The 27,083-nt window shown below is 35.3% G+C and overlaps 1 protein-coding gene across 8 annotated transcripts in view; it reads right to left on the bottom strand.

Annotated features, from left to right (window-relative positions):
• The window catches only part of sema5a (sema domain, seven thrombospondin repeats (type 1 and type 1-like), transmembrane domain (TM) and short cytoplasmic domain, (semaphorin) 5A), a 397,269-nt gene that overhangs the window by 38,126 nt on the left and 332,060 nt on the right, over positions 1–27,083 (bottom strand). For all 8 annotated transcript variants that reach the window (XR_015524511.1, XR_015524510.1, XR_015945703.1 and 5 more), the window contains 2 exon segments: positions 26,452–26,599; positions 10,472–10,697 (listed from right to left, as the gene is read on the bottom strand). Coding sequence is in view for 4 of the 8 variants with exons in the window: in XM_087308760.1 (XP_087164886.1) it covers positions 10,472–10,697; positions 26,452–26,599 (374 nt within the window). In the remaining 4 variants the exon portion in view is untranslated.

The raw sequence follows: 27,083 nt of genomic DNA, 5'->3' as shown, positions 1-27,083 counted from the left end.
CTCTGCAAATACATGTAATTAGCGTGACATACAGCATCCCAGCGGCGCAAGAGGAAAGCGAGACACAAACGGTCAACTTAGCAGTATGTGGGGGGCTCAGAAAAAGCAGAATTCAGAAGACCACTGGTAAAAAGCAAACAAAGTATAATATGTTTTTAATTGACTGCATATATTACAAATACAAATATTTTAACATTGAAACTGATCTTAATTATTTAAAGTGTAGATTTAAATTACAAAAGAATATTACATTTATTTTAAAATGGATACATTAATATGAATATAATATGATTAAACATGTGCATGCACAACTATTATTTAGACTTTTTATGTGTCAGGTTCTAACAGTTAGAAAGAACAAAATAAAAATGAATTTCCGAATGTATTAGGTTTTAGCCAGTTTTTGCTTTTATAGCAGCAGGATTGAAGTATGTTTTCCAGCGAGGTGCAAGAATGATCCTTGCCCAAGTTCAGCTTTAACTTTAACTCTGAATCCCAGATTGTCTCAGATGTGCTCTGAGACTTCTGGGCCAGACTTTTATAAGGTTGAGACCCGAATAACTGACAGTGAGCTTTTCTATTTTCTGTCCAAGGACATGAGTGTGTAACGCACCGCAGAGAAACTCTGAGGTCTGCAGAGTCTGACACTGAGCGAGACTCTAACCGATGGCAGATCTGTGGGGAACCGACAGTAAACAGCCTTGGAGAAATCAGCCGCTTCTCTGAGACAGAAAAACCAGAGGCAGACAGAGATGGAGAGAGCGAGCCATCCTTGCAGCACGGTATTTAGATGAGAAAATACTGCTAAAGTCGTACGTGAAAATTATGTGCTATTGTTTCTGAGATAAATAAAGGCATCATTCATAGGCAAATTACAAACCGGCGCCATCATCAGTTACGGCCTCCGGCTTACATTGCAAAAAAAACCTCAAGGATTTTGAAGATAAGTGGCCATATTCACTCAAGCCACTGCCATTACTCCAGCAAACAAATTGACACAGCGGAGCATGTATTGATTTTTATTGTACTGAAGGTTAAACGCTAAACAGTTGCTCTTTCAATACGCAAAGAGAAATGGTGTTGTTTTGTAAAGGAAACTGTAAACCACCTATGGCTATTTACATGTTGTGAGACACTCATAAACAGCTAGATGGAGGTCAACATACCAAATCCAAGGATCTGAAAATGTATGTATATATATATATATATATATATATATATATATATATATATATATATATATATATATATATATATATATATATATATATATATATATCTTCTTCTTCTTCTTTGGCTTAGTCAGCTCTTTGGAACAAGTCCTCCATTTAGACTTGTCCATATGATAACGACTTTTTTTACACATTCCGGCTGGCCTGTCATCTGGGCCTGTCTCTCTCATACATTCATACACTACGGACAAATGTAGCCTACCCAATTCACCTGCAGCATGTCTATGGACTGTGGGGGAAACCGGAGCACCCGGAGGAAACCCACGCGAACGCAGGGAGAACATGCAGGATATATATATATATATATATATATATATATATATATATATATATATATATATATATATATATATATATATATATATATATATATTCATTCATTCATTCATTTTCTCCGGGGTCGCCAGAGCGGAATGAACCTCCAACTTATCCAGCAAGTTTTTACGCAGCGGATGCCCTTCCAGCCGCAACCCATCTCCGGGAAACATCCACACACACATTTCACACACACACACTCATACACTACGGACAATTTAGCCTACCCAATTAACCTGTACCGCATGTCTTTGGATATATTCACAACACAATTCTTGAGAATTTTTGGGAGAACACTAAATTTTTTATGTTCAATTTTTCTTTAAATTTGTCAAGAAAGTTAAATCAGTTTGTGTTGACACAGGATAAATGAATTGTGCGGAACCCTGTATTTTTTATATTCAATACATGTAGTCAAATAGCCTTTGCCATAACATGATGCCTTACCTTGTTAGCACCACTCAGAAAAACAATATAAAACACATATACTGACTATGCAAAGCACAAGATCTGTGATTGGTCTGCTTGGTAGTGGTGACGAATGTGGGCATGGCCAAAACCCATTGGAGTCTACTAAAATATCTAATTACTTACTTTACCTTGAACTATACTCTGTATAAAAATGAAAGCCCAGCACACTGTCTGCATGTTAATTAAAGCAATGCTGGGAATTTATTAGAAGACAAGATGACCGTCATGACCCATTCGTACAACAACCTCAAAGAACAGAAATTTCAAACTGTTAAATTAACTGATGACCATCAAGGTTTGAGAAAACATGGGTAAAATCTGTCAATGCAAGTGATGTTGTTATCTGACCAAGTGTAATATTAAATTTGGCTTAATCTACTTATTATAATGAAGTAAACAGACGATCACTCACTAAATCTAAGTGTAAATAATGGCCAGCTGCTGTGATCATTTCTTGAATTTGCTCCTAAAAACAACAGTGGAGGTATCAAGGAACCTTATCTACACAAAGCTCATGAAAAACTGACACCAAATGCATTTCCAATATAAAAATGTCAGCCAGGACTGTTTCACAGATCTTTTTTTTCATAATGTTGATATTAGAAAAAGAAAAAGGTTCAGACCTCAAAGACCTGACAACATATACATGAACTAAGCCAAGGTGACTTCCACAGGCCAGCTCACTCAGTTAGTCTGCAGACTTCCTGCTGAAAGTCATTGTAAATGAGTACACCCTTTTAAAATTGTATATTTTTATTAATTTCTCAGTGAATATAGACAATACATTTTAGTGCATTAAAACAAATCTGATTTATTAAAAGGTGCTTTCACATTTGTAGTTCTTTCATTTGTTCCGGACCAACAGCAATAAATAACACAATGCAGCATTTCTTTGTAGCATTCCGATTATATTCTAACCACAAACTAACCACTCCAGGGTTTGTTTGAAAGTGTTCAAGTGTTCCTCTTCAAGGAGTTCTCTGTATGCTTTTTTGGTCCGCTTTTGGTGTGCAATTGAGTACGATTGTGAAAGTGAAAGCATGTTAACTAGCTACTAAGAAGAACTGTTTAACTCTTACAAAAATTGATCGAACAGCTATCTAGGTTTATCTGTTATTTCTCTCTATAATGTAAAGCCTGTAATGTATAAGCCCACTGCCATGTATGAAAAAGTCTTACCTCTGATTTATATCTGTGACTATGTCTGTGGGTGTCATCATTCAAAATAAAGTGATGCTTTTTTCACGTTTAAGTTATTTTGGTCCATTTAGAAACTTTTCCAATGTTACAGCGAACTGCACCAAGAACAAAGTGCAACATAGTAACAATTTTAATCCCATTTCGGAACAAAAGAATCAATCCACAGGTGTGAAACCACAATAAAATAAGAGTTTGGTCAAACATCTTTAAGAACAAAAAAAAAAACATTTATATTGAAATGAGGTATCATCAATGAGGTAAAAAAACAAAAGTAAAAATCATTAACCTTGGTGTGAATGGACCTTAATCCACAAATCAATGAATTTGTTCTTGGCCCAATTCCAAAGTTAATGAAGTTGGATCGTGTAAGACACAATGTTCTGTTTATTAGAAGTGTGTGCTGCAGATATATCATCTGCCACTGGATTTGTGAATGCTTTTTTGTAGTAATTTTTGTAATGTAATTTTTTATAGCATGTGGTGTAAAGTGGCCTAAATTCACAAAATATGACACAAATGACATTTATGGATTAAGGACAAAATATTACAATATTATATCTTATTTGATGCTCAGCTTCAAATTAAATTTAGTTTTGTCAAAACATTGGTCAAAACCGGTTTCATTTCATTTATGGAAAAATAAAACAAACACAAAATTAGAATTTAGATTTCTAAAATTTGAAATCCTTTTCTTCCAATATTTATTTGTGAATTCTTTTGAACAGGATGGATCCATCCATCCATCCATCCATCCATCCATCCAACCAGCCAGCCAGCCAGCCAGCCGTCCGTCCATCCATCCAGCCAGCCAGCCAGCCAGCCATCCATCCAGCCAGCCATCCATCCATCCATCCATCCATCCATCCATCCATCCATCCATCCATCCATCCATCCAGCCAGCCAGCCAGCCAGCCAGCCAGCCAGCCAGCAAGCCATCCAGCCAGCCAGCCATCCATCCATCCATCCATCCATCCATCCATCCATCCTTCCATCGGTGAGCTCTGCAGATGAAGTTCATAGGTTTTTATCCTCTTTTAATGAGCCAACAGATGCTGAAAATACCACAAGTGTCACAGATTTACATACTGTATGCCGCAAGTGTCATATAGCCTTTTTTTGTTTAATATTCACAAATGCTGGTTCATACTGGAAAAGTTCATCCTAAATTTACCAAATTTTCAGAAAAATCAAATCAGTAAAAAAATAAATGATGCCTTAATTTTGTGATTCCATTAATATTTTCTGCATCACAGAATCATAGGACCCTAATATAGATATTTATAAAGTTATAGCACTGTTAATACGTAGCACTTTAGAGTTTGTACATGAACTGTATGTAAGAAGACGCTGTGCTTTATATCACCCTCTCTTTCACACAGGCATGGCTTACAGATTCAAATCGATACGGGCTAGTCGTGACGCGAGGCTAAATCTCGGCCAAGTGGCAGACCATTTATTTCAGAGCTCATCTTCCCTTGTGGCTTCACTGACATCAACACACATCTTTAGTGTGAAGGTGATTATGGGACCGGGCCTTCTCTGTATGATATGCAGTAAGTTAACAACTGTCCAAAAGCCCTTAGAAGAAGCATCTGTCATGACAGGCCATGCAGAGGTCTAGCAAGCCGCTTTAAGCTAAAAAATGGCTGAGATGCAAAAAGTAATTACATCTTTGTTGGATGTTTTATTTAAATGCATAACAATGATGCAACATTGAGGAATTGTATATAGAATTATTTTAATCCTTCATCATTTTATAATGAATTATTTTATATTAATTCATCATTAAAATGAACTTAAATATAACTGAATGGAGACTGCATATGCTTTTTGTGCATATACATTTTGTTTATATTTATTTTGTTTTTAATTTCTTGTATTTTATAAGCAAGAAAGCTTGAATGTTCTCCCTGAGGTTGCTCCGGTTTCCCCCACAGCGCAAAGACATGTGGTACAGTTGAATTATATAGGCTATATTGTCCGTAGTGTATGAGTGTGTATGCGTGTGTATGGATAATTGCCAGAGATGGGTTGCAACTGGAAGGGCATCCTCTGCATAAAACATGTGCTGGATAAGTTGGCGGTTCATTCCACTGTGGCGACCCCAAATAAATAAAGGTAAAAAGCCGAAAAGAAAATGGATGAATGAATGAACATTCACTCTCCAGCCACTTTATTAGGTACACCTTACTAGTACCAGGTTGGACCCTCTTTTGCCTTCAGAATTGGCTTTATTCGTTGTGGCTAAGATTCAATAAGGTGCTGGAAATACTACTCAGAAATTCTGGTCCATATTGACATAATAGCATCATGCAGTTGCTGCACATTTGTGGGCTGCACATCCATGATGTGAATCTCCCATTCCACCACATCCCAAAGGAGCTCTATTGGATTGACATCTGGAGACTGTTAAGACTGTTTGCGTACAGTGAATTCATTGTCATGTTCAAGAAACCAGTCTGAGATGATTCGTGCTTTATGACATGGCGCGCTATTCCACTGGAAGCAGCCATCAGAAGATTTGGTCAAAAAGAAATGGACATGGTCAGCGCCAATTCTCACGCAGGCTGTGGCGTTGACACAATGCTCAATTTGTACCAATGGGCTGCCAAGAAAACATCCCCTAAACCAATACACCTCCACCAGCAGCCTGAACCGTTGACACAAGGCAGGATGGATCCTTGCTTTCATGTTGACGGCAAATTCTGACCCTACCATCTGAGTGTTGCAGCAGAAATCGATATTCATTAGACCAGGCAACATTTTTCCAATTTCTATAAATAAAAATTCTCATTGTATAGTAGTGCTGCAACATTATTTAACATATAAAAAAATATACGAGTCATTTTTTTAAAATTACATTTGTTTAGACATAGAAATAAATGGAAATGAGTGCTGAAAAACTCATTAGCCATTAGCTTCGTGTGTGGCATCTCTTAATAAATGTGTGTTGAAGATCAGAGCTTCACTGTAGAGAATGAGAGTCAATAAACATTGCCCACAAACACAATTTACTCTTACAGGGTTTCACAGCATTTCCGTCAAATATTCATCTAATACCTTGGCGCCACTTTGCCTCTCATAACTCACCAGTTAACAGCTTGTGTACAAACCACAGCTAGTTCAAAGATGTGTAGCTCAATTCATTTAAATGAATAAAATTAGGTGCAAGTGGTAGTGGGAGATTTAGTTTCAGTCTTAGGCTTCTGACTAAATTGCCCTTTAGTTTTACACCCATGACACACATTGCTGACGTCAAAGAACTAGCCGTAAGGAAAATTTTCTGTATTGTTACCTCACATTGGCTGCATCTGCTCCTGTCTGGACTAAAAGCTGTACGTCAACACACAAAATAGATGACAACCAACTGAAACAATTACATACATTCTGCATCTGCAGATTTATGCGGAATAATTTTGGGAGTATATCCTAAATTATTACTTTACAAGCTGTATTATAAATAAATCAAATCAACATTTTCATTTAATAAGCCATTATTAAATGAATTCAAATTAATAAGCCATTAATTAAACTCAATGATTGGCTGAAAATCTGCAGATTTCTGCATGTGTAGATTCTGTGTTGGCTATATAACTTTCACTGTATTTCACGCTTACCACAGAGGGATTCGCTCATGAAAACATGTCTGATAATTGGATAATCCATATAATTTCCAAACATTTAAGAAATTCAATTAAACGTCAGCCTGTTTCCTTTGTGTTCCTTCTTTACTAGAATCATTTTCTTGGTTTTGTAACTACAGTTTCTCCATTTTGGTAGCTGAGCAGACAATAAGAGTGATCTATTTCACCAGCAATACTCAGCCCTGTGTGTCCCAGACTTTAGTCATATTTTAGCAACCTTGTGGTTCAACACCCAGACATGAAGTGTTCTCACAAGTACATTTCTGTCATTAAAAACTGCATCTTAACCTGATTACGCTTCAGGAGATGACACTGGTCATGCAAACATGTTTACCTATTATTATATTATTGCATACTCATTATATTATTTATGCACATTTCTCCAAATTCACCCAGCATGCATTCGCAGCCGACGTTACGGGATTTCATGTCTCATGGGAACTACTAAAAAAAACAGTTTATTTACCATAGCAGAGAATAAACGAGAAAAAAAAATTGACAAGTCATTACTGAATAACATTATACAGTCTATTAAATATTACATATATACATATTATTAAATATTAGTATTACATATTAATAAACAATGGTGGAAAGAGTACTGAAAAATCATACTTAAGTAAAATTAGTAGTGCAAGTAGAGTAAAATTATCTGTTTTAATTATTACTCAAAGTATGAGTAAAAAGTAGACCTTTTGAAATTACTCAAGAGTAGTGAGTAGCAAGTATTATGCTGTGAAAAGCTGATGCATTAAATGTAGTATATGTAGTGTAAATGTAGCATTATGTAGTGCATTTAGTTATTGCCCAGCAGGCACACAACGTCATAAGATAATAATGGGTAATATTGGGTTAAATTTAGGTTGTAATGTCAGATGACCAAAATTCAATGTCTAGCCAGCATCTAAGGACAATGTCCGATAAGGTTAAAAGAAATTAATATTTGGTTGATTTAAAGTTGTGTTGGAAAGTGACCAAAATCCAACGTCAAGCCAGTGTTGTCAAATACTGATATTTTTTTTCACATATGACAACCAAAATCCAATGTCTTATAGACGTCATATTGGTAACACCCACACAACATCAAGCTGCAACATCATTAGACGTTGATGTTTTATTGTGTTTTAGGTTGCGTTGGAAAGTAATCAACGTCTGTTTAATGTTGAACATTGACGTCGGCCTGATGTTGAGTTTTGACTGCAACCCTATTTTCATTCTCAAACAAAATGCAATGTCCCATGACGTTGGGGTACAATGTCAATCTAACGTCATGTTGACGTCCTGTGCCTGCTGGGTGTTTAAGCCATTTCGGTCATACAGTAAACATCCACCATCTTCTCATCAGTAACATACTGTACATCAAAATAGTCTCTGGGTCATTGTGTGTGAATCTACTTGGACACTTTTAATGCTCCCAACCAGTTTTGGGGATCTTGAGGTAGTTCATTATGATGCGATTTATCTTCTATGTGTAATTTGATTATTTGATTGGACTGGAATCACAGGACTGATTTTTCTAATCCCCATAGACAAGAACAAATAAAGTAGTGACTGCAGGATGAAGGAAAGTAGAAGAGTAAAAGTACCAACACTGCACTTAAATGTTACTCAAGGGAAAGTAAAAATACACATCTTTAAAGGGGACATAGTTTACCCCTTTTTTATGATTTATTATTAGTATTAAGGTTCTTCTGAGGGCCTACTCACACTATGCCATCCGTACCGTGCCCAGGCCCGTTTCTCGGATCGTTTGCGAAGTGTGAGTGCGCTGAAGCGGGCTCAAGCACGGTTCACTTGGCCGGCCCTAGCCCGGTTGGAAGAGGTGTGCCTGAGTGCGGTTCACTTAGGCTGAACTGAAACTGAAAGCGAGATGTGACTTTTAAGGGACTTTTTCATATGGATTTATAAATCATTCTTACTGTTCACTGAACGCAAACTGCCGTAGTTTATTAAAGACGCAAGCCCCTCACTGCACGACAGCTGCACACCTTCAGCAGACATCCTCATTCCTGCAGCACGAGGGCTTTATGATTATGAGCGCCAAAAGTGGCGGATCTATTCGGCGAAATATCTGACCGCATGTCACTGCATCCTTCAGCTTCTGGTGTGCGACCTGCAGGCAAGTTTGTTATTTTATTTATAAGTTTGTTATTTTTATTTCCAATGCACATGAAGCAACGCGCTTGCACTTTTCCAGCTGCACCTAGTTAAGATCACAGGGAGCTTCTGTGAACGTGAGAAATTCAAATGGCTGAGGTTTAAGGTAGACACAATGAAAAATACACATGTTTGCAAACTTACCTAAAGGTACAACTAATAATTCCAATTAGAGCGATTATGTGGAGAATATTGATCTTGTGTTGAGCCCAGTGAGCCTTGCATGTAAAAATAGAGCAAGGGTTTTCCTTTAGTGATTTGACTCACGCTGAAAATGGCGAACGTGAAATGACAAACTGAAGATTAGGTGACGCTAGCCTGTCAATAAATATTGGTGGGAGGGGGGCCCGCACTCCTACATCAAGTTGCAGTCGCTCTGAAAACCGATCCAATTGGTCCACCGTTTTATGTTGTTAAATTGAAAAAAAGCACTGGGTGTGTTTATATCACCCCAATATGACGGTCTATACCAGGGGTGGGCAAACTCGGTCCTGGAGGGCCGATGTTTGCCTGCACAGTTTAGCTCCAACACTAATCAAACTCACCTGAATATGCTAATCAGTGTCTTCAAGATCACTAGAAATCTATAAGCAGGTGTGTTTGATTAGAGTTGGAGCTAAACTGTGCAGGACACCAGCCCTCCAGGATCAAGTTTACCCAGCCCTGGTCTATACACTATACTTACACACGTCTGTCCAAACAGCTTGAAAAGTAGATTTTTTTTTTTACCATAGTTGCCCTTTAAAACTACTTAGTACATTGCAAATCCTGAGAAAAACTACTCAATTACAGTAGTTTGAGTATTTGTAATGTGTTACTTTACACCACTGTTAATATATCATAATGGCATGTACATGTGTCTACCCGTCTTACGTCATATGTTGTATACGTCAGCAGGATATAACATGCATTCGGCCGCTTCATATGGCCAGTGTTAAACCCCTAGTTGCATATGGGTTAGTTTTACAGTAGATTTAAGCACTTTTGAAAGCTTCAAAATAAAAGTCACTATCTATTATGTTCGGCTGACAGAAAAAAGCCATATACATAGAGGATGGTTTGAGAGTAAGTAAATTATGTTGTAATTTTCATTTTAGGGTGAACGATTCCTTTAATTAAAAAATAAATAAATAAATCACAGCAGCTGATCTGACTTCATTAGCATGTTCCTCGTGTCTGTCTGAGGCCGAATGCAGCCAAGAGCACTTCTGTTGAATAAGACGCCACTCCAAAAGCTGATGTATTGAGCCCACATAGATGAGAGAAAGAGCGAAAGAAAGAGAGAAAGAAGCTCTAGAACACATCATGTTGTCTTTCTCCTGATGGACAAATAGATCAAGTGGCTTTGCCTCAAAGTCACTGCGGGCTCACTTTATCAAAGAGCCAGATGAGAGCGGAGAAAAGGAAAGAGCGGGGTGACGAATGAAGAACGGAGACAGAATGAGATCTCACCGTCAGTGGAGCAGCCCGTGGAGCCGTCGCTGGAGCAGTACCTCATTTCGATTCGCTGTCGTCCAACTTCCAGCAGGCCGGGCTCTGGGACTCGAGCTTTACAGGTGTATCTGAAGCGCTGCTCGTAGTGGCCACCATTGTCTGAGATATTCACTGGGGTCCATGGGGTCCAGGGCGTGGTCTTCTTCAGATCCGGACAGGGAAGGGTGTTACAGGACTGGAATTCCTGTATAAAAAAGCAATGAAATATATTATATATTATATGAAGTATATTTTATGTTATACATTTACACAGTTTAAAATACAGATTACTTATATCCAGATTAAATATACAGTAGTGAAAATTTGAAGTGGATCAAAACTTATCAAAGTTAAAATAAACAAAACAACACCCATTTTAGTAGGATAAATGCATAATTAATATATATATATATATATATATATATATATATATATATATATATATATATATATATATATATATATATAGCAATTTATTGAGTATGATATGTTAATTTGTAATATTTATACCCAGTAATATGTACAAAGTACACTTGAGACTCAGAAAATGCATCTCAGAAGTTTTCAATTGGGTTGAGGTCAGATGATTGAGCTGGCCACTTCATTATCTAAACTCTTTTTGCCTAAAACCAATTTGTTGATTGCTCATACTCATCTAAAGGCTGGCTTGCACTGTGAATTTCTTTTTTTATATATAATCCAGAACAATTGCAGCATGTCAGACTGCACGAACATAGCTCCCATGTCACACTGTAAGACCTCAGCTGTCATAAAGTCAGACTGAACGACAATGAAGATGAATGACAAACATGAAAGAAAAAGGGTCCAGAGTTTGACGTCATCCACCCGTGACATTTTTACCATCTTGCATTCTGAAATGATTCCTCACAGCAAAAGTAAACAATATGTAGCGGCAATTTTGCACGCGGCATGTCTCAATATTAACACCAGGAAGCAAAAAACTGTTTTAACGTTTCTCTGTGGTCATTTAAATTGTTGCATGGATTGCGTCTTTAAATTGTGAGCTCCTGTTGGTTCTTGGATTGACGTTTATCGCAGCTGTTGTCACATTGCTGAAAAGTGTCTGAAATCTTTTGACACTGCCAGAACTTCATCGGAGGAAAAATCTGATCGCAACGGGCTTTAAGCGGCTGTAAGTGAACATGTCAAACCAACGATCAAAGATCACAAATTTTAGCTTATAGGATTTCAGTAATCTTTCAGGATTTCCTAAATTTGTCTCAGATAACAAAATCGTGGCTGAAACATGAAACACGATAAAAACGGTTCACAGTATGAGCAGGGCTTCAGTAAAAGACTCATTTCAAGAGCATTTCCTCTTCTACATATTCAAACTATATAAACATTTACATTAAGAACATTCACAATAAATTATAAAAAATGCACATACATTATACTGTATAACATATATTTCAAAAAGTATGATTACATATACAAAACCTAAATATGTAAATATAAAATATTAGCTATAGATGATATAGATAATTTAATAAATATTTGATTTCTAATCTTATAATAATATGAAAATATTATTAATATATGTTCCGCAATTTAACATTTATTAGCAATTTGGCTGAGAAAGTTCTTTGGGGATTTGCTGTGATTTTGCAGACGCCTATGAAATATTTCCATCGTTCTCTTTGCTGAATGTGGCAAGTCGCAAACAAGTCAAGCAGAAAAGGTCATTGATCAAGTTTAATTTATGGCCCGTGAGGAGAAAAAGCCTCTGAAATATGAGAGAACAAATAAGGAAGCACATCATGGGCAAGCTAAAAGGACATTTTGAAAAGAATGACAAAAATCGTTTCTGACATGGGACACTTTCGCCAGCACTGTCTGTCCCAGATCACCGGTGGCTAGCGGCAAATCTAACCTCATAAAATCCTGATTGTTTTATTGCATTTCTATAATTGATACGACATTGCTCGGCTCATATCCTTGATCTGTACCAGCAGTTATGAGCTTTCAATCCTTCGATTTATGATAATCCAGAGCATCTTCTCAAAGCAGCGTCTAACACTTGAGGCAGTCAGTTTCATGTCCTGACACCTTAATAAATTGGCCTAAAACAAGGAGCTATAGATTTCCTGTAAATCATATGTGTTCATTTGGCGAAGTGGGGAGCTGTGTCCATTCCTGCCACGTTTATTTATGCTTAATAGACCTTGAATGAATGCCAGACCTTGGCAAAATAAGATAAAAGTGCTTTTTGTTCATCCGTCAATCTGTCAGACTGATGTGAAGCCTCCAATCCCCCTTCTTCACCTCTTTTACTCAAGGACAGAGAGTAAACATACAAGGTGAAAGATACAGAAAAGTTCAGCCCATAGTTTGACACACACTCTGACCACCTGCTTTTGTTTTCACATTTTCTTTGTTAATATTTAACGATGGTAAACATCACAGTCAAATCAGCTGACTATGCGCTTTTTTACTTCAACGAGCATCAGACAGTTTTTTTGCAGTGTGTTTTCTTAGAGACAAAGGAGAGAGCCCGGGTGTTAGTGTTGTGTTTGTGTCTACGCATAGCGAATGTTCATGCTAGACTGCTCTTTCTCAGAGCACACGAGGTACACGATAATTGCAAGTTTCCATTAACCACTCAATGTCTGGATGTCTCTGCAAATGAATAGATGACAACTATACAAGCTGTAATGTGTCTGCATGGTTATGTAAACATGCCATTTAAATATTACAGAAAATTGTGCATTGCTTTGAGTTTCTTTCCATCACTGTGAGAGATAAATATGATGAAAAAAATGTGGTTTAGCTATGCAAATTTATGCCGCTAAGGAGGTGCTATGAGCTATTAGGCAGTTGCCAGGGTAAGCTGGGTGGTTGCTATGGTGCTGTATGATAGTTAATTTACTAGATCAGTACTGGTCATTATGATATTCTGGCAAATAGTAATGCTTTGGGTCACTTTCCAATGCAAGTCTAATGGTTATTTTCTGATTATGTAACTGTGCAGAAAACTTTAACACTTCCTTTCTTTAACACTTCAATTGAAAACTTAGATTTCAATTTGGTTAGGGTCAGATGATTGAGCTGGACACTCCGTTACCTAAACCCCCTTTGCCTGAAACCAAATTGGTTGCTTGCTTATGTGTGTGGAGTAAGCAGAAAAATTTAACACTTTCTCTACTTTTCATGTTGATAAAAATGTAAGTTATGAAGGTACAGTAGAACTATTTTTTAAAGAAGCCATAATTTTTGCCACTCTTTCAGGCAGGCATTCAGAATATATATACATACAAGAATAAATACTTAACCCTGGTAGGTGGAAATTTTTATTCTAACCTTTTATCTGCTTTTCTTTTCTTTTTTTTTTTTGGTTAACGATTAACTCATTTAAGGTCATTTAAAATTACATTTGAATTTTGAGTTCTTATTAGTTTGAAATGATACATTTACAGTTCTTTCAGTACCTTTATTGTACATATTTAATACTCTATACATTATTTATTGTTTCAAAATACTAAAAAGTCAACAAAAAGTCACTTTGTTAAACTGTAGTTAATCATTGTAGAGACTAATTTCAAAAAGTGTATGTTAATAGAAAATACCAATCAATCACAAGCTATTTTACAATATACATAGAGAATTTTTTGGGATGTGAAATGTTTTATGTAGCAGTTTAAAATATATTAGAAAGAAAGGAATGACAAAACTTGAGATCAGCATTCATAATAAAATAAACCTTTTTGTGTTGCACATTTACATTCTTGAAGAATAGATGGATTATAATGAATAATACCTTCATTATTATAGGAAAGAAAATTGTCTGATCACATTGAAAAGTAATATCACACCTCTCAACAACAACTCGCAGGATATGAAACAGCACAAATAGTGTGTGTGTGTGTGAAAAAACAAACACTCTGAAAGTCTTTCAGGTTTCCAATACAACACCTTACAAGCAGCCGTCAGAAAATTCATAAACTTTCATTTGCTGCAAAGCATGACTGCAAAGATCTCTTTTGGAGGGTATTAAGGGAAAGTGATAATACAGCAGAATGCAGTCAAACACATCAGCCTGCTGTGCTGACGCTACACTGCTTTCAATGAGGTAGTTGTTCACAACAGCTGGGCGAACGCACACATATGGGCAGCACATCATAATGGTGATTTAACACTCACTGATGTGGCGATGCGTGTGCTGTCTCATTATTTTTCTACTGGGTCTCCAGTGATTTCTGGATTTTGAACATTTGACACAACCTTAACTGCTCAAAAAGTGATGATGTTACATGTAGATAGTAACTAGCCTTTTTAATTGTTTATTATGACCCCCCCCCCCCCCCCCCCCCCCCTCCTTTGTCATTATTATTCTACTAACATTTTTCATGAATCACTACACACTAAAATTAAATGTTGGGCTGTTTCAACGCACATTTCCAAATTTGTTAAATATGATTAAACCGGGTTAAAGCTGGAGTAAAAAGAGTGTAACTAATTGTAACTGTTAGAATATAATTTATTTGACCTTTAACAAGATTTTGGAACAGTTTTGGGGAAAAATGTAGACATGTAGAACATATGAAAATACTTATATATTTCTATTTTTTTCCATATAAAAAGATATGGGGAAAAAAGTATGAGAGAAAATTCTTAATTTGCATTTGTTGTGATTAAAAATTGGGCTTATTACATGACATAATAACTTTGATGTAATTTTTGAAAAATTTTATTGTTATATTTATTAAATGCAAGTATATTGTTAAGTTTAAACCCTACTAATCTTTTTAAAAGTGTTTTTATATTTCTAAATGTTTATTTACTTACACTCAAAAAACATGTTTGCTTTTAATTCAAAGTACTCATAAAAAAGTTAAAACAACAAAATTCTTAAGTTTTAAGTTTAATCCACTTACATTTATAAAAAAATAAAAAGTTCACTTAATTTCTTCATGTTGTCCTAACTCAAATCAATTGTGTGGAACCCAGCATTATTTACAGTGTGCCTTTTTGTTAAATGTATTTTTAGGTAAATAGATAATTTTATAATAACGTTTTTATTTTTATGTTTATCGAGAAACAGTTATATTTGTCAAATGTTTTAACCCCTTTATACTTTAATACAATAAATTAAAATACACAAAAAAGTAGCAAAACTGTAGCTAACAATTTATATGGGCTGAATTTAAAAAAGCTAATTAAATTTAGTAATGTTTAACTTCATTTGTTTTTTTCTTCTTCTTTTTTTTTTATTCAGCCTATATAACCTGTTTGCAACCATTGACCTTAAAAAAAAAATTTGTAAACCCAATGAATAATTTTTTTTCAGTGTATTATGGCTGACAATTTGGTCTTTTAAATCAAAATTGAGACACATTGACAAAGTACAGTATGACGCATTCAGTACTCAATTGCTATACCTTGACTCATCTTGGATCTTTACGTTGTTTTATTAGGCTCATTTTACAAGTCCCCTACTGTTAAACAGATGAGTTTTACCATTTTATAATACATTAAGCCAGTCTGATGGAAGCACTTTTAGCTTAGCTTAGCATGGATCATTGAATTGGATTAGACCATTAGCATCTCAGTCAAAATTGACCAAAACGTTTTGATAATTTATTTAAAGCTTTACTGTCCTGCAGCCACAACATTGTGTACTAAAACCAACGATAAATGAAAGGGTTTCCAGACTGATAAAGCTATGAACTTGACTCTTATTTTGCTATAATAATCAAGGAACTTTGCTGCTGTAGCTGCAGCAGATGCAGTGATATATGCAGCACCTTCAAATCTGCAAGCTTCCATCAATATAACCATCATGACCCTTTAAGGCACATGGAATCGGTCTTTAATAAACTGACCAGACTGAACCTTGCTTTGCAGCCAATAACGATGTTACGCGCGGATAATAACACAGGCGTTCAGACCGTTTGCTCATCTTCCTCCCCCTCCATCATCACTCATCCTGTTCACGTTCTTCATTCCTACAATTCTCCATCCATCTCACTTTATCTACTTCTTCCCTTTCCTAATTCTCCATTGTTCCATGCTTGTTTTTTTCCGACCAACATCTATTCATTATCCCCCTACTCTCTCCATCTCCAGGCTCCAAGTATATTTTTCATCCTCAAATTTACTGCATTATCCAAACTTCTTGTCCGTCACTAATGCATTACGGGTAGTGAAGCAGGGATTAAGGGATGCCCTGTGCGCAGCTTCGGTCTCCAGGCATCTGCTGACTAATGAGTAAATCCCAGCCGCGCTCTCTGGTGCTTTCTAACATCATTACATTCTTTTTACACTCACACACAACTCTCAATCTTTTGTGTCCACAAAAAAAAAAAAAAAAAAAAACTAGCGGATCAGCAAGTATGTTCATATCAGCTCATAATTGGCCTTTCTACTGCTCATGTCTTTGACCCATAAACTTTGAAATAATGGTACAAAACCACTACTGGGGCAGTGCCTTCTCAAAAGGTATACTTTTGTACTTTTTTGGAACTAATATGTACATTTTAGGTACTAATACACACCTTTAAGGTACTGATATGCACCATATTGCTACAAATATATAATATTTGCACTGCAGGCTCTTCAGCTATGTGTATCACAGCGAGCAGAAGACTAAACTGTAGTTTGACAAATTATGTGGCTGCTGAAACACATATATTTTGAGACTTGTTTTAGGTAAGTTGTTTAGATATAGATATTTAGCACATATCCTTTCTTATGTCTCTATAATTATTAATAAAGTTGAATGTGTAACAGTCTAGATCATATGATGACCCGGTCATCCTACTTTAGAGTAAAACTGGAATAATATGTGTGTAATTGCTTTTCTATATGCCAAATGATTTGTTTTCTTAGGATCTACCAAGCCCGGTCAGAGGTCATGGAGACCTTGAGTGGACCTGGACTTTTAAAGAATTGGAAACAACTGTTCAAACAATCTTTTAAATTCATTTCTTTGTTTGTAAGCTGCCAGTTTAGATGTAGATTGTACCTGTTTTAACCAATTTTGATAAGATGGCTAAGCGTACACTTAGCCTCGTTAAAGAAACAGATTGTACTTTGAGTATGTGTGTGCTATTCCTTTGTGGACCATTTCACAGGTCTGGGTACAGCTCTGAACAGCCTAGTGGCTGTCTGACGTTTGTATGCTTGAAATATTGAGATATCATTCAGAGTTGTACACACACACACACACACACACACACGCACGCACGCAGGCACGCACGCACACACACACATGCACTCACACACATTCACACACACACACACGGGCATTTTCTTAGTCTATCTGTGTTTAAACAAATCAGGTTGAAACACCTATACTGTATATGTATGACACAGTTAATGAAGTTATGTAGGCAGTAGATCGCAAGCTCACAAACGCATTTAAATCCATAAACAAAGCAGCATGCATGGCGTTTTCAACGTGGTTTTAGATGTGATATGAGAATATAAAGAGCTAACCAGGTACAAGCAGTTACCAGTAACAAAACAACAACAATTATACTCTTATATAATTATACATTTATACTCTTATACAATATATAATTGTTGTTGTTTTGCTTATATGTTATATATTAAGTTATATTTTAATCTAAAAAATAATAGTTATAGCTATACAAAGTAGATATATTAAGTGCTATATATTTGCACTTATTATTATTGTTATTATTATTATTATTATTATTATTATTATTATTTATAACAATATTTATATATTAAATTAGTTATTTTTAAAATCTTTTTTGGCAAATATATCATATTTTATAATTTGAAACATCTTTTGAATTTACATATTTTTACCATATGAACCGCTACATACACCTAACTCCACAGAGAAACAAAGCCTGCTGTGCAATATGTTTTACAGAAAACAACAAACTCAGCTCCATTACACAGGTGTCACTGATTGCATTCATTACCAGCGGTTCACCTGAGACACGCAGGTCTGGACCACCAAGACAAATCGTCTCAATTATTAGCACAGAAAAGCACACAATCAGTCAGGCGGGACCTCAGAGCGCGATACACTCCATCAGGGGGGTATAATGAAAAACACTGTCATTTGGGAATGTTCAAAATCCCTGGAGAAAAGTTGTCTCTGTCTGACCAAAACGTCTGAAAAATGAATACTCACCGTAGCGGAGGTTTTTATGGGGCCGAGGATAGATTTATGGAAGTAGTTTGAAATATTTTTGAAAGAAATTAATTAAAAACATCATAAAAGATAAAACTTTCGAGGTCTTGTATTTAATAAGGTACACATAAGCCTTTATTTGATGAGAAATAAAAGGGACTCAATTCCTGGTGGAATCTATCAAACAGTGTGCACATTCTGAGTGTATTTTGGGAGATGTATTAAGAATAATTGCGCAAATGACCATGCTGTTTTGTAAAACCATTCAATTGGAGGTTGAATTAAATTTTAGTCATGCTTTTCACTATTGACATGAACTGAATAGCATTTTATTTTAATTACAATGTGCATTTGATTAAAATTTACGTATTCTGATGGATGTTGACCAGGAGGTCTTTGGACAAGCATCTAAAAAATAACTTAAAAAATTTGAGGTTCTCAAGCAAAGTGGTTCTCAAAAGCATACAGCAGGCAACAGTAGTTTCAAAACAGGTCAGTCTGACTTAAAACGGGGGATGTATTGAAATTAGCCAAAACATATTCAAATCAAGATCAATAATTTTTTTTTTAGAACTTTTAGAACTTTTTCCCCCATCAAAGTACTACACTAGTAGTTTAGCAAAAAAACAAAAAACAAAAAAAAGAAGTCATCACGTTAGCACAGTGGGTAGCACAATTGCTATTCACAAGAAGGTCGCTGGTCCAAGCCTCAGCTGGGTCAGTTGCCATTCCTTTGTGGAGTTTGGATGTTCTCCCCGTGTTGGAGTGGGTTTCCCTTCGGCTGCTCCGGTTTCCCCCGCAAGTCCAAAGGTATAGTTCAGGGGTCACCAAACTTGTTCCTGGAGAGCCAGTGTCCTGCAGATTTTTAGCTTCAACCCTAATCAAACACACCTGAACAAGCTAATCAAGCTCTTACTAAGTATACTTGAAACATCCAGGCAGGTGTGTTGAGGCAAGTTGGAGCTAAAACTTGCAGGGACACCGGCCCTCTTGGACCGAGATTGGTGACCCCTGGTAAAGGTGAATTAGGTAAGCTATGTCTGTTACCAGAAAAACTAAATTAAAATTATATTTTAATTGAACACATCACATCACATACAGTAAGCTACGCCTACAGAACGGTCTGTTTAGCATTGTGAAAAGGCAAAGCTGAATATCTGTGGTTAAAGTGCCACCCAGCGGTCAAATGCTGCTGGCGCATCAAGTACCGTCGTCGCCGCGGTATGAATGGCGGCACAAGGAACACATTGAAGTAGTAACATCTGTAAGTTTGCAGTTCATTCCACTGTGGCGACCCCTGATTAATAAAGGGAGTACGCCGAAAAGAAAATGAATGAATAATATAGTATAATATAATATAATATAATATAATATAATATAATATAATATAATATAATATAATATAATATAATATAATATAATAAAATGAAATAAAATATAATATAATAAATATAATTAATATAATATAATATATTATAATATAATATAATATAATATAATATAATATATTTTGCTATTTGCTATACATAAATACTTCTTTATTTTATATATAGCAAACAAGACCTATTATTATTTTTTTTGTATTACTAAATAAAATACAGAAAAAAACACTGAAGAGTTGCATAAATCTAGAATATGATGTCATCTTGTGAGAGTTCATAGAAAGTTGTTTCAAAAGTGTTGACTGACATATGCAATTTAAACTATCTATATTTTTTGCTGTGAGATACTTTATTTTTATCATTTCACAAACCTAATTAACACCAAGGCAAGGGGAAAAAACTTAAATTCTGCATTTGACAGACTGAAGCCTGTCTCAGACTTTCAGCCGTGTTGAGTCTGAAAATACACTTGCCATAAAACGAAGAGACAGTAACGTCTGAGCCTTATTATCAGAGCATCATTACACTGAACAAATGAAGGATCTCTCAAACAGACAACCTATTATGGGTTGCCAGGTACTCATTATTAATTCTCTGTCTACTCCGACACCTGGCTGCATTCTTGAGGGCTTTATCACCATCATTAGAGAGAGGTTACAAACGAACCCCATGTAAAATCCCCAGCTGACTGACACATCATGTTTTTATTGTGGCAGACAAAACAACCACCAACTAGTATTTCAAAGTGAATTTTTCATAAAATGATAACAGCTGCTTGCACGTATGGGCTACACCAAAGTCTGACACTCATCAGTAACAGAAAATAATATGAAGCTAGCTTATTTCTGCATCTGTTCAAAGTATTACCACTTAGACATGCAACTTCAAGCTCACAGGGCACAAAAATAGCACCAAAATCCAAATGAGGCAACGCACCACCCTGGTACCCACACACATATATAATTATATATATATACCAACATTCCTAAGATGCTTTGGTGTGCTGGTGTTTTTGGTGTCGTCTGCATGGTGATGGATCAAAGGCAGCTGTTCTAGAGGATGAACATGCACATACAGTAATGTGACTGAGCTTTATCATTGGGACTGAATGTTCTCCTAAAGCGGCAGTTCACACAAAATTCAATCTGTGAATTTTTTTTATTAGCTTGAAATGGCTGGGATTTTCTAACTCTATGATTAAAACAAGTCATCCACTTTCTGCTAGCTTAGAATCAGCTCACGTGAAAATAATGCAGTTATTAATGTTAATCACAAAAGAAGGTTTGTGTAAATTGCTTTGTGGTCATTTAAGTAGTTTCCTTTTCTTTATTCAGATAAACAAGTAATAAAAATAATATATAAATATAAATATATAAATTCCATATTATTTATATCTTTATTTAATTATTATATGTATATATCTTTTTTTACAACTACTATTTACTCTATTTATTATACAGTATACAGTTGAAGTCAGAATTATTAGCCCTCCATTTTTTCCCAAATGATGTTTAACAGAGCAAGAAAATGTTCACAGTATGTCTGATATATTTTTTTTCTTCTGGAGAAAGTCTTATTTGTTTTATTTTGGCTAGAATAGCTAGTTATTAATTTTTTAAGCACCCTTTTAAGGAAAAATTTATTAGCCACATTAAGCTATAAATATTTTTTTTGATAGTCAACAGAACAATAACTTGCCTAATTATCCTAACCTGAATAGCTAGCCTAATTAACCTAGTTAAACCTTTAAATGTCACTTTAAGCTGTGTAGAAGTGTCTTGAAAAATATCTAGTTAAATATTATTTACTGTCATCATGGCAAAGATAAAATAAATCAGTTATTAGAAATGAGTTATAAAAACTATTGTTTAGAAATGTGTGGAAAAAAATAAATAGGGGGGCTAATAATTCTGACTTCAACTGTATGTGTATTCTCTTATTTTTAATGTAAACTTTAAAAATTCTTTTTTTTTTGCAATACAAAGCAATTGCAATATAGAGCAATTATTGAATTGAATTAATAAAATAATACATGTAAGAGCTATAATTTGATAGATTATGATTTACAGAGTTTGGTGTAATAATAACACATTACTGTGTTCTAATTACATTTTTGAAGAACGCAGTAATGTAACGAAGTACATTTTATATTTGTGTAATCTGATTACAGTTACTAAAGTCAAAGCAATCTAAAAATATAGATTTTGGAAGAACAAATGCTAAATCAAGTTTTCTGCTGCAATGTCAGTTTAAAAATCAAAAAATGTGCAGGATCGGGAGTGAAGGTATTTTCTGAATGTAAAGAGAAGCATAACTGCTTATGGGGCCGTTCACATATCACGTCTTTTGCACGTATGCATATATATTGGGAGTGAATATTGCGTGCGCATATATTGGAAGTGCATTTTACATGCACTCGTATTTCCCAGGCACACTTAGTTTAAAACCGCGAGATACGTGACAAGAACTGACCGATCAGCTTAATACTTTGGAATATGTACATTTAGATTACCAATTACCTCTGACAAACCCAGAACGCAGTTTATTTTGTATTTTTTTTAGGTAGATTTTATGTTTTAAAAGTAAATATTTTGATTACTTCATACATGAAGTAATTAGTAATGTAATCAGATTACAGTTTTTCAGTTGTTATCAAAAATATGTAATATTACTTTTTTAAAGTGACTTACCCAACACTGATGATTTATCTATTAAGTGCTCAGATACCTATACAATATACATATGTTATCCAATGTTTAGTTCATCTTTAGTTCATGTGATCGTTTATTAATATTTTCCCTTGTTTGTGTTTATTTTGTCCTCTTATCAAATATTTTATGTTATTGTTACTGAGGTGCCTTTGGCAAGAATAAAAATAAATCTGTATTCTTAAAATGACTGATATTGACTGACAATTCATTTAGTGCTGGTTCTTCTAGCACTCCAATTGTTACGTTAAAGACCAAAATGCTAAGTTTTATGATGGTTTTTGATACAGAAATAGCAGTATCTCCTTGTTAGGACTATAATCAGAAAAAGAAAATAGTGCAAAATTGATTTATGACTGCATACTAGCAAAAAAAGCTATTCTCCAACACTGGAAAGCTAAATATTCAATAAACATTGACTAATAATGAATTTAATTTGAGAAAATTTTTGTTGGAAAGGATGACTGCTATAGCTAGAAAGATCATTATATACGTGAACCTGTGGCCACCTTATTATTTTGTATAGGAGTTGTAATTAATAAATAAAATATATTATTTTTTTTTGGTGGCTATTTTTGTATGTTTTTCCGCTCTTGTGTGCAATACTAATGGGTATTCTGTTAAATGCAGAATATTAACAGTTTTAAAGCAGTAAATTCTGTATTAATGATTATGTGATTGGCAAAACTAGCACTATGTATTTTGAGTGCTTTTCTGTTTTATGTGTATGTCATTAAATGCTGTTTCAATGTTAATGGTGTTGCAATCCAAGAAAAAAACGGTGTATGTTTTGCTTTGTAATTTACCATATACTCATATGTGTGTGCTGAGCTGAACATGCTTACTGTACAGTATATTTGTATGTGTGATAGTACTTTTATTAGTAGAAAATTTGAAGTTTTTTTTTTTTTTTTTTAATCTGGGAAGGTGTCAAAACACTGCTTGACATTCATGTCATGAAAATGAAGGTCTGTTGCAAACAAGACACCTTTCTGATGCCTCTATTGAACTGTAATGAGCCACATCAACGTTGGTTGAGTGGTAAGCAAGAAGTTGCTCGTTTCACAGCAATAAGGTTTTTGGCTTCAATCCCAGCTGGGTCAGAAGGCATTCATGTGTGAAGTTTGCGTGTTCTTCCTGTGTTTGTGTGGGTTTCCATTGGGTTCCCTCCACAGTCCTAAGACATGCGCAATAGGTAAACTAGGTAAACAAAAGCTGTCTGTAGTGTGTGTGTGTGTGTGTGTGTGTGTGTGTGTGTGTGTGTGTGAATGAGAGAGTGCATGGGTGTTTCCCAGGGATGGGTTGTGGCTGGAAGGGCATCCGTCACATAAAATAAATGCCAGAGTGATTGAGGGTTCATTCCTCTGTGTCAACCCCTAATAACTAAGGTACTAAGTTGATAGTATATTTTTCTTCTGTTCATCTTCTGTCTTACATTGTTGACGTGACATATTACAGCCAAACAGTACCAGAAATAATTTGAAAGCAGGCAGAGATCAATCTTGTCAGTAGTTTCTCTTCCAAAGTAAAGATAGCAGCATTCACATGTATTCAAAATAAGCACACTACACAGAGCATTTACACCAATTATTTTTAGACTAAATCAAACCAATCCTGCTAAACATGAACACACCTTTCAGACTATCTGGGACAGGTTACTTACTTGCTTATAAATATAAATACAGGTTACTTACTTACTTATAAATTACTTGCTAATTTATAATTTAGTTTACTTGCTATTTACACAGTTTTCAAAGAAAAATGGAACATTTTCAATTCAGTTTACTCCTACTGGCATTGTTAAAATGCTGTATGTCCTTCTTTCTTTTTCAGACGCACAAAAGCAAAAAATAAAAAATAAAATAAGAATAAAATGGCCTTGTGTTTATCTACAATACATAATAGTGAATAGTGACCAATATTGAACTGGAAAAGTGACATATACCAAGTCTAATGGTTTAGTGAAAACAAAAAAGAAATGTAATGTATTATTAAACAAATAAATCACATTCTTATACACACACACACGCACGCACGCATGCATGTGCACACACACACACACACACACACGCACGCGCACACACACACACACACACACACACACACACACACACACACACACACACACACACACACACACACACACACACACACACACACACACAAATAAATAAATAAATAAATGCACATAAAAAATAAGAATACGACCATTTGATCATTGAGTACATTTGTAGCTTTTTTAAGTTTTTGAGTGAACATTCCTTTTAAGCCATGGCAGTTCACAGATGCCATGATTATGTAGCAAAATCAAAGTTCTCAACTTTGATTTGCTAACTGGACAGATGTTATTATTCTTTATAAAAAGGTTTAAATAGCAAATTAACTACTTAAAGCACAAACCACTTCCACACATGGCATTAACAGTAAACCACAGTCATATGAGCTAATTCTAAACTAGCAGCGATTGGGTGACTGCTTTTAAAAGTAGAGTAAGAATATCACAGTCAGCTTATGTCTGGAAAATCCCAGCTTACTCCAGTCAGGTGAACACACACCAAGCTCCTGGCAACTTTCCAAAAAAGCATATGAAATTTAAGATTGCCTTTAGCTAATACAGTATGTAGGTTTAGATGTGCAGTACGATTCCTAAGTTTGAAGATGGTATCATTCTTAAATGGTTTTTGGAGAAAGAGTCTATTTGATCTATTTGATTAAATACATTGGGCTCCACTAATATTGTCAGCTTTGACAAATATGAACTATGATTAATGCAAAAAAGTTTGTTTTTGGACGAGTGTGGAAGCTTTTTAAGTCCAGGTTCATTGGAGATACTGTATGTGTCTCAGCCTATATATTTGCTAAACGTAAAATAAGTTTATCTGTGTATCTTACACTGCATGTCTCAAATGACCAATCCACTAGAGGTGGAGCTGTCAACATTTTTGTGAAATACGTTACTTCAAGAGTTCACACGCAGCTGATGATTGATTATTAAGCGTGTTTGGCATATTGTCCCAGGAGAGGCCTGAGCTCAAAAGATCCTCAAGTGCAGGGCTCCCTCCCGTTGCAGGGCGAGAGGGGAGTTTGAGCTCAGGTAGATCTGGAAAACTGCCCTGCTGTAGTAGCTAATGAACAGATAGAGATTGCTCTTGAGAGATAACTACTTATTGGGAGCACATCTATGATGCCCAAGGTTAGGTACCATACCTCAAAAGTTACCTCTGTTTTTGGAACCAAAAGCTGAGGTTATCCACCTACTTACTCTTAAACATACCCGGGTATTTCACATAACCTACTTTCTGGAATACCCCCCTGGTCACCCAGTTGAACTAAAACAACTATAAAATATCCATGGTAATGAGCTTTACAAAATATGCTTATATGAGTCCATATGGGTGCTAATGATACTTATATTACAGACATAAGCATTTATATATAGCAAATATATTAGATTTTTGATAAAACTGCGTCAGGTTAGCAACTTTTTATTCTAAACAAGCATGTTTTTTATAAACAATAATACATTTTTAAAGACATAGCCCCATTTACGCATATTTACCAGAAGTGCCAATATTTGTGGAGGGAACTGTAAATAAACCATAGGCTTGGTCATAATGCCACATTAGTTCTTGTAATATTATACTGATCCAACCTACAAATAAGCACTAAAGACACGCTTTCAATTTCTTGAGATACTCATTTAAAAATAAACTTAGTATTAATATTATTGTTACATACAGTGCTGCATCCAGGGCATTCATTTCCATTCTCACACGTTCTTCGCCGTGACTGGATTCCTCCACCGCAAGGAACTGTGCAGCGCTCCCAAGGAGACCAAGCTGACCAATAAACATGCGGAGGACACGGCAGGTGTTCATTGCAGTATCTAAGAAAGATGAAAACACATATCTCAGAATACAAACATTCATTCACGAACTCATCTCGTAGTTATTTAGTCATTCTGATTTTACAATATAAACACAGGTCTTTGTGAATTATGAATCCTCTGATGCACAAATTAAAATATTTTGGATGCCCATGAAATTTTCCAAACAGGTTTCATAATGGGGGCTATTAATTATTGAGCAAAACAAGGTCTATGGTAATTATAATTTGATCACACTTGAACATTTTGTTCTACTACATTAACAGAACATGTTTTATAAGGTTACTTGTTAGGACCATACTTTAAATAAAACATCAGCTTTAGAACTTGATAGTGGTGTTTTAATTCACTTTGAAGTACAACATATTAAATATTGTTAAAGATGGTATTTTACTCATAACTTGAAAACCACCACTGTAAAATCCATCAACAATAATTGGACTGAAAACAGTCAAAAGAACAAGACTGTTGCTGCGTCGTAATT

This window comes from Danio rerio, chromosome 24 (assembly GCF_052040795.2).
Source record: "Danio rerio strain M-AB ecotype USA chromosome 24, GRCz13ab, whole genome shotgun sequence".
Lineage (NCBI taxonomy): Eukaryota > Metazoa > Chordata > Actinopteri > Cypriniformes > Danionidae > Danio > Danio rerio.
The sequence above is the reverse complement of the archived record's forward strand: the minus strand, read 5'-3'. Positions and strand labels throughout refer to the sequence as shown.